The sequence below is a fragment of the Charadrius vociferus genome, unplaced genomic scaffold (genome assembly GCF_000708025.1).
Source record: "Charadrius vociferus isolate BGI_N301 unplaced genomic scaffold, ASM70802v2 scaffold261, whole genome shotgun sequence".
In the NCBI taxonomy this organism is placed as follows: Eukaryota; Metazoa; Chordata; class Aves; order Charadriiformes; family Charadriidae; genus Charadrius; species Charadrius vociferus.
The window spans coordinates 2,528,851-2,545,505 of record NW_009646856.1 but is presented as its reverse complement, the minus strand read 5'-3'; the positions used below and the strand labels follow the sequence as shown (position 1 = coordinate 2,545,505).

The following is a 16,655-nucleotide window of genomic DNA, read 5'->3' as shown; positions in this document are numbered from 1 at the left end:
ATATTGACTTAGGAGATAAGAGAGCATGATAAAATTAGTCAAATTCTGACACTTGGGGCTTTGATAGTATCCCTTCCTAAAAACTGGATGTATTCCTTCTGTATAAATGCCTGAATTCATTGCTAAATTAGCTAAACAAGAAAATAACCACAGTTTGAAATGCGGGGCAATCGTTTCTATTTAAAGCTGAGTTGGGTTTTCAGGTGGTGGTGGTTTTGCTTTGTTTTGTTTTCTTGTGTTTGGGTTTGTGTGTTTTTTAACTGCTTCCATAGTGATAGTGCACTATAAAATAACTCCACTTAGGTGGGAGTTGTCAAAGATTTCAACAATCTTATTCAAGAATATGTTAGAAGCTCTTGAAAGAAATGGCCACTTCACACTTGGAGCATTCCGGCAGTGCTCAATTTAGTCAACTACACTTCAGTGACAGGTAGTCGTCTTGTTCTCTTTTTTTGTTCTTAATTTAGTGCTACTTTCCTACTTTTACAGGTCACTTCTTGCATAGTGCAGAAATGCTGATCCAAGCACGTTGGTCTCTGCCACCTGTAGTCACTTGTATAAGCAGCCAGTGAAAATAAGCTTTCCATCACAGTCCTGTAGATTTGACTGTATGCCAAGAAACACATACATGATTCCTGACCCCTTGTATTGTAACAATAACACAAGACACACAACCACTTTTTGTTTATTGCTAGACTTCTTACATAGCTACTGAACCATGGTGGAAGTAACATGAAAGCTCTGTGCTTCTTGTAAATATTAGCATTTCCATCTCTCTCAGTGTGTGTGTGAGAATGGGATGGGGAGAAAATGTCTTGGCTTTGACATTGCAGAGAAAGATGATTCTATAAATATGGGAAGATAAAAAAATCAACAATAAATCATTAAAACATTGGGCAATGTACTTCACCTACAATCTCGGTATTTTATGTCTTTGGCTTCTAAGCCTTTTGCTGTCACTAGTCCTGTCTGGTATCTTCTGTCTTTATTAGGAAAACATGGTCTTTCATTTAGAAGCACTTACTACCTTGCTCTTACAAAGTAAATTCATAGGTTTATGTTGCCATTTGTCACTGCAATTCAAATGAGATTTCTCTTTCTGTACCACCCGTTACGTGGCTTTGTGGTTTATCTAAGTTATGCCTACAAGAAGCTGGGCTCAAAGCAGTGCTGTTAGTTCAACCAACAAACATTTAATTAATTTTAAGTGCATCAGTGTAAATTTGTATTGCATTTGTACTTTGGGGAAAATTTTTGTTCCTCTTAATTGTTTGCACCTGAACTGGCCATTTATTTTTCTTTTGGATCTCTACTACTCTTTTTACTTCCTGATGTGCAAGCAAGAGGGAATAACGACAGTTTCTTTTTCCTTCATAAATCATTCAGTAGGCAGTAAAAATGATAATAATTTTAACCAGAGGGTAGGATCCACCACTTGTCACTTTGTTTCCCAGCTCTTGATGGTGTCCGTATTAATGTGTCTAGAAATGAGGGTTTTTTGAAAGGTGGCACATTCTCAGTTTCGATCTGCATGGTGAATGACAGGTTTAGCAAATGATAGTAGAGATCGAGAGTAAATAAGGCTCACAGTAATAAAACCAAAAATAATTTAATCCTGATATTGTCATCATATATTATCATCAGATAATGGCCATGGGAAGAAAGGAGTCACAAAGTGAATCAAATTCTCATCTTTTCAGCCTCAGTAGAAGCTGTTGACAATATATGCTTACTCATCTTTAATAAATGCCCGTCTGTGCAAAATTAAATGGTTGGATGGACTTTCAGAATGCTTGGAAGTCATGTGTAGACATGCCACAGGGTGCACATTAACCTGTACTTTCTTCACAGTTGTGCCTACGAGATCATAGAAGAGTGAGGCTTAACAACATTTGCTGATCAGCTCTATTCAGGCAAATCCTTACCATTGCTTTTCTGACTTGTTCCGAAAGATCTCCATTAATATAAAGTTTTCAGCTTTCCAAGGCAACCTGTTCCTGTGCTTCACTATTCTTTGCTTTAGAGAGCCTATTTTCTAGTTTCTTTTCTGTGATTCAGTTTATGCTCATAGTATTCATGATTTTAAAGAATAGATTATTCTCTTCCTTTTTCCATGTTTTGCAGTTATGCTGACTGTAAAAATGGGAGGTAAGTGTTGCAGCAGAACAATGCTGTCATCCTCAGAAACAACCAGTAAGACACACTAGGTGAACAAAGCAAGCTGTAGATTTGGTAGAGTAATATCTTATTAAAAACTGATTTGAGACTTTTCATGGATTTTATTTTACTTCTGGTGCTAAAAGTTATGATTCCTTAGGTACACATGTTGGGTTCCCCTCTACTACCCATATCACTTGAAAGTAAAACCGTAACTGGTTCTGGTTTTACTGCGAGTTGATACATTAGAAACTATTGTATACTTGTTTTTACAAGAAAGTGGTAAAACTTGTACCACTTAAATATGCATTCCAAAATGTGTTTTGGGTGGTGAGAAAGTTGGATAGCAAAATGGTTCATATTCCTAACAAGAGGAAGTGACTGAGCCAGTCAGGGGAAGTTGCCCTTGTTCTTGTAAAGACTCTCAGTTACTGAGTAACAAACAGAATAAAAAGGCTATCAAAGGTGGAAACCATTCATTGCCGTTCTGCTAGTGTGTGAGCTTAGTGTTTAGTGAAGTTTCATGAATAGATTAAAAGGAGAAAATCGCTGCTATGAGGAAATTCACTTGAGACAAAGTACATGTTTGAGCGCTTACACAGGAGCAGTGTTCAGGGAGTTCTGTGGAGAAGGGAATTTGCTGTTCCACTGGCATTTGTGCTCTTCGCTGATATTCATATATGAGCACTGTTAAATGTATATAATACTTCCATTCATGGATGAAAAAAGAAGGTCAAAACAGAAGGTCAACTTTTTTGCATATGATGTGTAGAACAAGGTTTTGCTGTTACCATTAATAGAAGGTATATCACAGAAAGACCCTAGGCAGAGCATAAACTAAACTGAAATGTGACTTTAGGTAACAAATCCTGATAACAAACTGGTTAAAGTAGCTCTAAGTTGAAATATCTAAAGAAAGGAGAAATGGAGAATGAAAAATGCTGGGAGAATGGAAGGGAAATGAGGCAAGAGTATGTAATATATTGTGATGATAACAGAACAGGCGGACAATTTCTAACTGCGCTGTTGTAGCTTTATACGATAGAAGAGTATTTGTCTCTCCTTGCACTGTTCTGGCACAGGCACTGTACGCTGTAGCTTTCATCTTGTGCCACTGTTACCAACGCTGTACTGACAAATTTGAAGAAATACTGGGAAGATGAAGAACAACTACTAGATAGAAACTAGTGAAGAAATACTGTTTAAAATAAACAGCCCAAAACCCACACCCTACACCCAAGTTGGAATCCTTATCAAAGTCTGGGGCTTAGCTTCTCCTCGTCAGTTCTGTGCTGTAATGAAGCAGTTTCTACCACTGCCACTCAAATCTGTGCTAGAACAGCTCAAAGCCTGTCTCTGCAAGGAGCAGAGGATCTGTACTCCATGCAGATCACAGGATTCACACACTAAATGTTATTAATAACAAAAATGAGTTTCCTACAGCTATGATTTCTAGTGTGGAAAACAGTTTTGATCATCACATGTTAAAATTATACTGGAAAGACCGAAAAAGTGATCTGGTTTGTTGTTGAAGTCCATAATCATTATCTATAACGAATTGACTAAAGCATTTTACAGTAGGATCTATATGACTCAGGAAGCAAACGGCAATGTCAAACCTGTGTTTTTTGGAGAGGTGTTTATTCTGTACAAAAGAATGAAAACCTAAAGAGCTGTCTGAACTCAGGAATAGGTCATTGCAGGCATTAGAGTGGAGCATGGGGGAGAGGGCAGAGTTTTTAGCATTCTCTTATGTGTACAGGACACAAAAGAGAGACTAAATAAGGAAACCTTTGTGCTAGATAATAGTCATTTTCCGAGATACAAACCCAAACGTTATTAGACCAAATACAAAGCAATGAATAAAGCTGAAGTCTGACAGTAGCTAAATATTTGGTTTCCTGATCTCTGTATAATGTTGAAGTGTCATCATGGACCACATTATCACTTCAGACAGCTAAAAATGAGGCGCAAATTAATATAACTCAAGAAGCAGAAGTGAGCTCCAGGTTTTATACAAACGTTTTGATGTTTAGAAGGCTCCTGAGGCCATTTACAAGCTCTGGAAAGGAGGTTTTATCACTGAAAAATGGCAGCTGTGATGAAGATTTTTGTTTTATTCAAGTAGAATTAAATTACATATGAGAAATTCAGTCTCTATTCAGTCTGTGTTACATCATTGTATGGCTGGGATTACCTGAACATAGTTACAGATGATATTCCAGCAAAGAATGTTTTGGTTTTGGTAAGTATTCCATGGGAGTTTCCTTCCGATTCAAATTCTTTAATTTGGAAGTGTGACGATCCTGTGATTTCAGCAGATCTTTCTCAACTAGCAAAGCAAGTTAGAAGCAGCTTCCTTCTCACTGCAAAAGGGGTACTGCCTAGAAACCAGCACTGCACAGAAGCAGATTTGAGGCCATAAATGTGTACTTGATAGAAGTTTCTTTGCAACTGAAAGAAAAGTGCTTTACTTAACTGAGTCTGGTTTGTATGTGCTTATCTTTTAGCCTGTGCATAAACCTCCTTTGTAAGGCAGAAAATTTAATGCAGATAGTTAGATGCTTGCCTGAACTGGTATTCTGAGCATTGTAGAGCCAACACTCTTTAACTGCTTTGAAACATTATTCATAGATGTCTTTAAAAATGGATGTAAGGTGAAAATGAATGTACTTTTTATGTGAAACCTATTGGAAAATTCTGAACTTCTATGCCCACCCTTTGTACTTCTTGGAAGTAGATTGGTCTCGTGCAAAGGGCTTGCTATGTTCTGTCCATCTAAGGTTGAAATGTTGCAGTGTCATTTTTGATTCTGATTAACACTTGTGACACAATCTGCTTAGCAGTGCTGTGAGGTTTACGTATTCTTTATGCTGAGATCATTGGTGTACACAAGCGTACTTGTGCTTTTCTTGTGTGTTTTGCTTACATTCTGGCTGTCACTTCATACATTCGTTTTGTGTACCTGCCTGGTATTTTTCCTTAATCTAAAATTTGAATTCTTATAAAAGTTCTCAACTGAGCATGTCTTTTATGCGTTGTGTCAAATTTATGCTTATACTGAAATAATTCTTGTAGTTGAAAAAAAATTGTCTCTGACTACAAATCCTCATTCAAATTGTTGTTTCTGAAATATTTACTGTATGGCATTTACTTAGAGATTGTTGAAGTTTATCACTCGATACCACAGGTTTTCCCCTGGAAAACCAAATTCAAAGAACCAGTCCTTTGTATTACATTTTCTCATAGTAGTATGAGCCACATAAAAGAACCATTACCTAATATTCTTCTAAACAGAAGGTGACTGCATTGTCAAAGACTGCTGGTGAGTAATTGCAGATAGTGTTGCCAGATTGTGACTAACTGGGTACAAAATTTTAGATTAAATCATTTACAAACTAGTAATGAGTTTTCAATGCAGCTTTTTTCCTGTATTCTAAAATACTTAAAATGGACTTCATTTTGTATGTGGGAAAAGTATATCTGTATTTATTTGTAAACAAATGCAAAATGGTCTCCTTGAGTGTAAGTGCTACTTGTTGGGTTTGGGGATGACAGCATCATTCAGAATGATCAAAAGGAAGTGAAGTAGTAAATGATCAATTTCCACAAAAGAGAATAAAGGAAACTTTAGCACAAGGTATTGTTTACATAGTAACTTTGCCTAGCTTTTGCATTTTATATACTTTTTCAGAAGGCTGTATCTCTCTATGAAGGTGGAATGTTGAATTTTTATGGTTAGTGTGACACCTGTGGAATATATATATATATATTGATTGATTGATTTTTTTGCCATTGTAGAATTCTTTTACATGTGACGAGCATGTCTGGTAGGAAATAGTCATCTGCAGATGAAAGGCTTGCATTAGTATTTTCAATATTTTTATTTTTGTGAAGACAGCTTTATTCAAAATTTCAGGTGATGTCGGCTGTGTGAGTTTTTAAGGTGTGCTCTGAAGTTGTTTACCCATATTCACTCCTACTTTTCCTCAACTACCTTTGTTTGTGAACTGCCACTGGGCACTTAGACATACTACATTTCACTTTGAACTGGTTAAAGATTGATTTATAGGGTCAATAGCAGGTCTTGGCTTTATTTACCAAAGATAAATATGAGGGTATTATCGGCCCCCTGGGTGCATAGCTAGGGGATCCCAGGTGTATATCCTAGTTTGAGGATACAACTCTCCAAATTCAATTAAGCACTGTGTTTGAGAAAGGAAAGCAAGACTCCAGTCTTCCACATTATGTGATCTTGCTCTTTCTCCCTGAGATCCAAGTTCTGTAAGTCAGGAACCTGCAGTTACCACTTTTGGCCATAATCTTTTCTTAAGACTACAAGGTGACAGTAAAAAGAAGAATCAGAAATCAATTCAGTTGAAACTCTGATCAGAAATTAAAAAATAATGTTGTGTGGGAGAAAGTAAGAAAACACTTCATGTCTGGATTAGTCTAGTGTTTTCAGGAAAATTTCCTACACAGATCCAGCCAAATCTTCCACTCATAACGTGGGATGGAGTATGAGCTAGAAGGGGCTCTGACCTGCTGGGACTTGCAGATAAACATGCTGGAAGAGGATTCACCATTAGGAACAGTCTCACTGTGACCCAGCCAGTAGTTATGAAGTGCACAGTTTTCTGCCTCTGAGCGTTTGTGCACCAGAGATTTCCTGTGTGGTCCCAGGATGCAGTGAAGTACCAAAATTGCAGGGTGTCATTGGGCTCGGTTTTGGTGCTGCAGGGGCACTGCTTCCTGGCTGAGTTTTGTTTAGCACCTGTGTCAAACTTCTGCATAGCGCAGAAATCAACCCCAGAGGGCTTATGTAGCAGCTCTTGAAAAAGAGCTGTTCCCATTCTGGAGTCTCATTTTAATGGCTTATAAAAAGATGACAAGCTGAGATGGTTTGGTGGTTTGTCTACTACTTTTGCATTTTTTCTTCAATCCCTAATTTTGTGTCTCTTGTGTGAAAAGGTCTGGGCTTAGAATTTGGCAACTAATTAATACCTGGCATAAACCAATTGTATCGCCAGTACCCTGGATGCTAATGCTGCTCTAAGTAGAGCTGCAGTTGTAACCTTTCGGCTGGTTGCCATCTCTGTGCTAGAAGAGATTTCAGCAGCCAGTCGTTCTTCACCCTCATCATTGACTGGATACAGTCAATATAATAGCCTATGTACTGTGTCCTTGTGAAGTAATGTGGTAGTCTGCATTTCTGTCCTAATGAGTAAGGATTTGTCATGTAAAAATCATTCCTGAGGAATTATCTCACATAAGGAATTAGTGCAGCTGAAGAGCCATATGGAACACAGAAGACCATTAATTCAGCGGTCCTGTTAGAGCTCAGGTGGGGTACAATGCAGTGTGTCCTTATTTATTATATATGCTAAGGTGTAGCACCAAAAAACCACTCAACCTTTGTGTACTATAATATGGTGAGTGTTCACTGATCATGTACAGTAGTGGTACCAATCTTTCATGTGCGAATGCTACTATCCTAGGGGAAAAATAAGTTGAATAAAAAAGCAGTGAGAATTATCTGTTCATAGAGTTTTGCTTTGTTAATATTAGAGAATATCTGGTCACAGTGTTCAGCTACCTGGTAGGGACCATACAGGAATGGCTTTTAAATTAATGGCATTTTGGCTGATTTTTTTTTTCTCAGTGGTGAATCTTCAGTGGTACTTTAGCTATCCAAATTCGTAATTGCATCATACTTTGATTTTAGATCATTGTATCCTTTATGTTCCTCAAGATGTTTTTTGATTGCATTGTGTATAAAAGAAACAAGTCTGAAGATAAAAATAAATTGGACGCTGGGTTACAAAGACATGTAGCAAAATCCAATCTTGTTTCTTTTGTTGCATCCTAGGAGGCTTTTCGATGGGAGGTGGAATGGCAATGCATTTAGCATACAGATTTCATCAAGATCTGGCAGGAGTCTTTGCTTTGTCTAGTTTTCTCAATAAAGACTCTGCTGTTTACCAGGTGAGTGTGTGGTAGACTTTACAGAACTGCTTAGCTAAAAGAAAAACATGATAATTAAAATTGAGTATAGCATGTTTATTCATCTGAGGCAATTGATTAATATTCTAAACTTGTGACATTTCCTAGAAAGAGATAAGGAGAATATGAGGGAAGTGAGGCTTTAAAGCTGTCCTTCAGTGATGTTTCGTTGCTTTTTTGCACAGACAGTACAATTACTTTATTCAAAGTAAGTCAGTGTAGAAGGCAGATTAAGAAATGAAATGCTTTGCAGGTTGTCCTTAGTTGTTAAAGAGTCAATATAAGTGTAACTATTCTTTGAAAGTTTGTGATGAATTATAATACTCATGGGCTCCATCTGCCGTCATGAATTTTTTCTATTTCTCTTATTTGGAGAGGGATATAGACCTTAAAGTAAACGCTGTCATTTGTCAAGAGTTCGCACATTAGAATTTGAAGTGCAGGGTTTTTTCCAGTATTTCTTTGTTTGCTTCTGTAGAGATAGTACAATATGACCAATAAAATGCAGATTAATAAATGAAATGCTATGTAAATTGTCACTGTGGAATTGTAACGATTCTTTTAAAATTTTTAGCGATGGGTCTGACTGTTTCTTCTCCATCTAGGCTTTGAAAAGAAATGAAAATGTTCTTCCAGAATTATTTCAGTGTCATGGAACTGCTGATGAACTAGTTCTCTACTCGTGGGGTGAAGAGACCAACAAGATGTTAAAGTCGCTGGGAGTATCAACATCACTTCATACTTTTCCAGACCTTAATCATGAGTTAAGCAGAACTGAAATAGAAAAGCTAAAAACCTGGATTATAAAGAAATTACCTGTTGAAGCAGCAAAGACAAACGAATAAAGATGCAGCTTTCGTATACTTTCTGATTTTTGTGGTGTTAAGATCATGCGTGGCATGTATATGGGTGCCCCATATACGTTATATAAGCAGAACTTCAGGTAGACACTGTTATACTCTATGAAGTTCACTTAAGTGGTGAAATGATGGTGATGACTAATAACACTTATTTTATCATATGGGTTTCTTTTTCTGTTTTCTTCTCCAGTTTTTAAATTCACATCCATGTTGGTCTATGGAAGATAATGACTGATAAATATTAAAACCATTCGTAAATAATCAAAACTATTCAGGAAACTTTTTTTTGGCATGTGTTCTAAGATGGAAAAATGTACAGTGGTATGGTTGTCTTTCTAATGGCATTACAGCAGAAAAAGGCCAATTATTAAAACAATGGACTTCTTGTAGAAATGCATGCATATATTCAAGTTAGTTCACTGAGAGGAACTGTATTGGCTTCAGTTGGAATCTCAGCATGTGGGAATGAACCCGCATCAAAGCAGAGTTGTATGTCACCTCAAATTTAACTGAGGTTTGTGTTATATTTTTAAAAGTCATAAGTAGCTGTGTCTAGCTATACCACAGGCTTTTCTTATGACCCATTCTTATTGTTTTATTACTCAGAGATCTAGCTTTATGTGAGTCGTTTGAGCCCTGTGTGGTTTATTTTGTAGGTTTAAAAAAAAAAAAAAAAAAAAAAAGTGCCATCATGATTGTTAAGATCTATCCTGTTTTTGAAGGAATCATTCCTTGGGCACTGTTCCTGTAGAAACTTATTTTTGCCAAGTTTTATTTTGGCCTGCAAGATCACTTTTTAAATTAAAAGTTGAGGATACTTGACTCCTCCGTGAATATTTAAGAGTTGTAAATAATGATTGTGATATAAAGAAAACTTGTATCTCATTATTTTAATGGTGGATGATTCATCTCTGTGTCAGTTTGATAAATTAACTCAGAGTATAAATATCTATTCTTATGTAATTTTAATGCCTTTTTTTCTTCCCCCCCGCCCCATTTTCTTCTCCCCAAATTCAGTAATTTTATTAGCATGACAAGGTATTCAGCCTTTTGCCAAAGTCAATAGATCCAAGTCTCTTGCTTAATCTTCTCCTTCCCCCTTTTCTAAAGAGTGGATCTAGGACACTGTTGTTTGCTCTGTCACAGCAGATTGCTGCCAGCATTGGCTATGACTCCAGAAGTGTCGGCCAGCTGCAGGGGACTAAGTTTTGTTCTAATCCTCATGCACCGAGACTTAAGCCAGCTTTTACCTATCTTGAAGAATCAGCAGAGGGGAAAAAATTTCACTGTTCAAGTACAAGGCATGTAATTGGCAGTAGCAAGTAACAACTTCCTGCTGCTAAAAATATTTTGCTTTATTTCATTTTGCCAGCATTAGCAAGTCAGCAGTCTGTTCTGAAAAACAGGATTTTAAATGGCACATGAAAACTCAGCTATTTGAAACAGTAACTGAAAAGCATTTTTCCTGGTGCCCTAGGCTTCCTAATTACTACAAATTAAATTGAAACAGGTGTGTTCAGAGGCAGCTGAGCTAACATTGCCTTGGCCCAACTTTAATTACAGTCCTTGACAAGTGAAGTTAGAGTATTTCAGCGATAATACATCACTTGGAGTTTTGCACCATTTTCTGCTCTTCCTGCAGTTGCTATCAGGCTATTCGAAGCACTAATGCAAGGTAGTAATTAATTTTGGTGACAAGTGCATTCAGATGGGAAAGTGGCGGGCTCCTGGCAAAGTGGCTTTTAACAGGGTCACAGAATAGCACAAAACAGTTGAAATAAGATCATGGAAGGAATAGAAATTATTACCATGTCAAACCCAGTTCTTTCAATTGTTTTTGCAGTCTCAATAATCGCAAATAGAATGGATGCGAAGTTCGGGTTTGTTCCCTTGAGACAGGCTAAGAAGCAATTACAAAGGTCTACGTTTCATGACTTTCTCAGAAAATAGTGAGGTCTCCAGTTTGCATCTGTTGTCTTCCATCTTTCTCAGTTTGTGAGTGAAATGCCAACAAATCAGGAGATGTATTGTGACATAAGACTGGAAATCTGTTAGATGTATGCTGTAAAGGAGTCCCAAATGTCAGAGTTTTGAGATCACTTTTGGGATGTTGGAGAACATCTCAATTTGAGTTTTCCTTCAGTGTGCAGGTAGTTAGAATGAGGAGAGCATGTCTCTCCTAGCGCATTCGCTGAGGATGGTGCGGCTCTGTGTCCCAGATGGTGCCTAGCTCAGGCTGGACAAACAGATTGAAGTTTAGCCCAGAAAAAGTTGGACTGCTGGTTGGTATTGAGAAGCAGCCAGAGGCAATATTAGTCCTTGAAGACAGTGGGCCTGCTGTTAGATCTCTAGTCAAACGAAAACTTTAATAGTCAAAATTGGCCCAGCTGCTTGACAGCACGTTTCATGATGGCCCCTTTTTATTACCCTTAAAGAAACCACTCATTTTCAAATTGATACTGGAGCACAGGGCAGGGGTTCATTTGCCAAAAGGTCGTCTCAATGTGTAGGGCACTACAGCTCCAGGATCTATCTGTTGATTGCTGGGTGGAGTTTTAAGTACTTTTTAGAATCTTTAAGGATCAAAAAAAGTTCCCTTTTGACTGACTGTTTGTGTTGGGACAGAGTTACAGTAGTAGGTGCCAGGGCATACAGAGCCCTCAACTGGTATGTCTTATCAGCTGTATCTAGATTTAGATGAAGAGAATGCAACTGTTTTCATTCATCCCTAATCTTTCACTCCTGATGTCTTTAGGGATGTTTACGTATCATATGAAGATGTTAAAGACATAGATCCCATGTACTCTTAGGAGGAGCAATTTCAGGGCTCTTCATTTTGTTGTTGTTTGGTTTGGTTTTTTTTCTTGTATGTAGGCTTTCTCCTGTTCCTGTCTTACAGACTGAAGGAGAAAAAAAAACATACTTAAAGATACAGTCCTGTACATCATTTTGAGGAATAAATTGCAAAATTTCAGTGCCAAGCATGGATCTGTGTCACTTGAGGTACTGAAGATACGGGAACATAAACTAGAAAGAAGGCAGCTCTGTGCCGTGCTGATCCGGAGGAGGCAGGAGCAATTAGTTGGCATGCTGTTTATGTTCCTACTCTAACTCATTCACGGTTGATTTTTTTTTCTTTCAAACTTAGAAAATAATTTGGCATTTAAGTACAAACTTTTAATACAATTTAAAAATATAACTGAGTGAGTAAATCCATTCAGATTGATGTTACTTTGTTGCAGTGTGGTACTGTTTTGGTGAAAAACACAATTCAGTAAGCAAAAGAAAACTAGTTTTAATTAAACTTTCATTCTCTTGGGGTTAGTTAGTGTGTTTCATACTGCTTCAGAAACAAGGCACTAGTGTTTGGACTCTTTTTCTTTCTTTTTTTTTTTCCTTTGAATTACAAATGTGTAATATAATAAAATTATAGATGTTTAAAATTTGTGACTAAATCATTGCTGTGAACTTGGGTGCCTTCTGTGCAATTAATGTGCTAGTACAGACATATAGAGCCAGAGAACAACTGTGAGGCAGAAGTCAGCTGATCAATGTGGGAAGCCAGAAGTCATTGGTAACGTAATTTTGACATTAAAGAAAGAACTTCTCTACTTAAATTAATCTCCTTTCATGTTAAATCTTTTAACTCTAGCTTTTTTAGTAAATCATCTTTAAAGCCATTTAACAAGTCTCTACAGATGAAGTGAGCCAAGTGGGTGAATGTAGCTTGTATTTATAAAGATGAGATCCAGATGGCAAAAAACGGAAATGGGAACCTAGTGGATGTTGTTAGAATGAAATTCGTTAAGACATAGATGGAGGAAAGCAATAGGAGTTTATTTTCCAGTTGACATGCGTTCTAGGACAGCTGAGAAGGTTGTTTAAGAGATCTTAGAAGAAAAACCTATTCCCTGCGTTTTCCAGCTTGAGTCAACCTTAATTTGTGATGCAGCTGGTTAAAGGTGCTCTAGAGAAAAGGAATAATTACCAATTCATGTAGTTTCCTACCTCTGTTTGTTTTCCAAACCCCCTTCCCTTGTGGGAACTTGATACCAGTACTCAGAAGAAACAGCATCTCGGGGTTCTATTTTCAATACCAGATTGTCTGCTCAAATGTTTCGCTACACACTGCGATGGGATGTAACAGCATCCTGTTCATGTCGTAGTTACCGACTGATCGGTAGCGCTCGCCCAGCGTGTGGGAGACAAGTGCTTTTCCTGTACAGAGCTGTGAGTGAGAATATTTGCCTTTACAAACGAGAGCCAGAAGGAAAAGGCAGTGGTTTCCCCACCCCCATTTTGTAACTCAGTGGCAGGTGTTAGCTAAAGATGTGAGACACCTGGATTTAATTCCTCTGCCCATCTGAGCATGGTCACCTGTGTGCCAGGCCTTAAAAAGTCACCTATATAGTCAATTTATCTAATATGTTTTTAGGATAGACTGTATTCACTAGAACAGAGGAGGTATTCCAGATTTTCCTTTGCTTAGGTGAGTACCTGCAAAAGTGTTGCTTGCTCTCCATCTCTCTCTTTAGGAGTGTTTAACTGTTGAATTAGAGAAGACTGAGCATCCTGCATCAGCCTACTGAGCACTGGTTTGAGTCATTTGCTTTAAGTGTGACGTACCAACCTGCACCTTCGCAGGTAGAGGTGGGAAGTGAGCTTGCTCTCTGGGACTTGGGTGAGCACTGTATTTACTGAACAGTTAGAGTTGGTTTTTTTTTAAAAAGGCAACAATAAAACCCAACAAACGTTTAGAAGACCCAGTGGCGCGGATCTGGTAAGGCCTCTTATTCCCCAGGGCACAGGAGTGAGGCTGGCGACCTTAGCTAAGCTGCCATTGTCCAGATAGGTTTGATTTGAAGTACAGAAAGGCCGCTCTGTTACGCAGAGGAGGGCTGTAGACACTGCTTTTCAGGCACCTGAAATCTCTTGTGGGTTTATTGTGTAAATCTCTAGGCTCCTTTAAAAACGCAAGCAAACGTTGGTTGCTCCTCATTAACTGAAGTTCTCAAAACCAGTTGTGTAATGAGTGTTAAACATTGTTCTTGGATCGTTAATTGCTAGTGACAAGGAAGTTAGATTCCTGAGAACACAGCAAATGAGACTTTGTAACCTGGGCCTTAAAACATTGTGAAGACAGTCAAAATAGACCAGGGAGCATACTTACAACTTTTCCACTACTTCACAGGGCCAGTATTTTGTGGTTGGAGGATATGTTGCTCAGGGTTCTTGAAAGTCCTTATTGTTTTAAATTAAATGCAACATGAAGGAGTAATAATCTAATACTCTGAAGCTCAGAATAAAACCACAGAAGAATTAATTCATTGCTTGGGCTCTTGGTGTAATTAAAGGTGTTTGTCAGAATGTATGCTGGTAGACATCAAGCACATCAGATTGCAATTTGAATTTAAAAAGCCATCAAGAGTTGTTACTGTTGTGTATATAGTAGAGAATTTATAAAAACCCGTCTTCACTGATTCTTGGCCTTTAAAATCTGCTGAACTAATTCAGACTGCAAGGCTTACCTGCTGTCAGAGTTGATCTTAGTGTAAAAAATCCTTTCTGGAGTGCGTTTCAGCCAAATGCTGATATTCAAGCACGTGAACAACCTCTGGTGCCGTAGAGCTTATGGTTCCCACTGACGGATGTATGTAGAAAGTCTGGCTTCAAAGATGGAGTTTGTTTTGTTTGAGTGTGGAGGGTTTGGGGTGAAGTTCTTAAAGTAGCCAAGGTCTTGTGGGGCCAGCCAAAATAATTATGAACCTTAGTCACAGTAGTACGCCAAAAATGTAAAGGCTGTGATTTAATACTTCCAGAGTAATAAAAATGGTTGACTGTTCAACCATCCTTCCCTTCCATGGCTGTGATTTTTAATTGCTGATCTCTAGCCTGGTTAAGGTATGCTTATGTCTGAGGAAGGTCTCTCTTTTGGGTTTACTTTTTTATGAAGTGTAAGTTAGGTAATTTGCAGGTTAATGTGATACACCATTCTGGCAGCAAACTCCATTTATACGGAAAAGAAAATGGATCTTCTCTTCATTCTCTTTGCACTGCAGAAATAGCAATGGCTGAATGATGACCTTCTGAGCAAGAACTATTGCATTATCATCAACAGGGTTTTTCCAAATATGCAATAGTTTAAATCAGATTTATCCATACACCCGTCTTGACTTGAGCCTTGATGGTGCACCTTGCAAAGAAATGAATGTTTTTCAGTTTCCACTGAACAAGTTACAGCCTAAATCTGCTAAATAGGTGCCCAGTGAGGAACTCAGGGTTTGGAAATGGGATGAGCCCTTTCTCTTGTATGTGCCAGAGTATTTTCCATTTAGCACTTACAGGTGCCTGTCTGACTGCCACCTTTCCTTCCCCACTGGTTTGGGAAGGGAGAGGAGGCTTGTTTAGCAGTAGGTTCCCTTTCCTGTTGGGCAATCAGCCTGTGGAGAAATGTTTGATCCTGTGACACATCGCATCAGATTTACACTTAGAACTGTGCAGATTTTTTGTTACAGGAAGAGATTTTTGTACTATGGACACCTGCAGCACGTACAAATGATGTAGACTGCCATGTGCTAATTTTGAATAATTTCCACAGTAATGAACTGGATGAAAAATGAAGGATGTTGCTACCAGTTTTTTTAATAATATCTTGACATAGTTTTTGGAAAGTATGCGGCCCATGCTTCTGTTTGTATTTATAATTTAGCATGACTCATAACCAGAAGTCAGAACTGTCCTGGTGAAAAGAAAAGAATGGACATAAGATTACAAGTGCCAAAGCAGATTTTGTATATCGAAAGCTGACAAAAAAGACAATTTGCAGAGGTTTCAGTAAGTGCATCATTAAATCATCCTTGGCTCCTTCTCAATTGTTTTTTTAAAACGATGCTTCTCTAAGCAAAAATATAAACATGTGAAACACTGAAGGTGACTTTCTTGGAAGAACTGTTTTTTTCACCACTAAGGAAATCTATTTTTTCTGAAGATGTCCAATTGATTAATGCCAGACCGCATGGAATTACTAAGTGAAATCCTCAAGATGTTCTATTGTTTTTATAGCACAACTCAGTTGCCAGTGTTTTTCTGTATGTGAAAATATTTGGCAGCTTTGTTGACCAGATAGGCGACGGTATGTGAATTTAGCATTTTATATAAAGGCCCTTGGTTTCACATCTAAAATTTAGGGGGTTGATGCTTACCTAAAAGGGGCAGGTAGGTGATTGCCTTCATAATTTCTGTAGGGCGTCATGAGAAAGGAGAGCCTCGTGTCATGCTCCGCTCCGCCAGGACTGGGCATACATGTTTGGTTTTCCTGAAGGCATTTTTGGATGCAGCGAGCTGTCGAGCCTGGAAGTGCCTGTAGTGCTGCTGGCCTCAGCAGCTCTCCCCATGGCCTTAGGTCTGCTCTCCCAGACAGGCAAGTTCCATCTTCGTAGAGGAACCCTCTTACTATGTTTGGCGTGAGGCAGCGCCGAGACGCATACATATTGTATAAATTCCCTTCTTGAAGCACTACCAGTACTTTGGTTAAGCCACTGTAAAACTACTGGTATGTATTTGTTCATAGTTTGGAAAATACTGTTTTCATTACAGTAAACCAATATAAACATCAGCAATATTCCTATCAAACAA

The 16,655-nt window shown here is 38.1% G+C and overlaps 1 protein-coding gene across 1 annotated transcript in view; it reads left to right on the top strand.

The window, feature by feature from the left end:
* The window catches only part of LYPLAL1 (lysophospholipase-like 1), a 28,325-nt gene extending 19,301 nt beyond the window's left edge, over positions 1–9,024 (top strand). The window contains exons 4-5 of the mRNA XM_009894347.1: positions 8,027–8,142; positions 8,766–9,024. Coding sequence (XP_009892649.1) covers positions 8,027–8,142; positions 8,766–9,005 — 356 coding nt within the window. The 3' untranslated portion in view covers positions 9,006–9,024. The remainder of the gene's footprint in view (positions 1–8,026; positions 8,143–8,765) is intronic.
* The last annotated feature ends 7,631 nt before the right edge of the window (positions 9,025–16,655 follow it).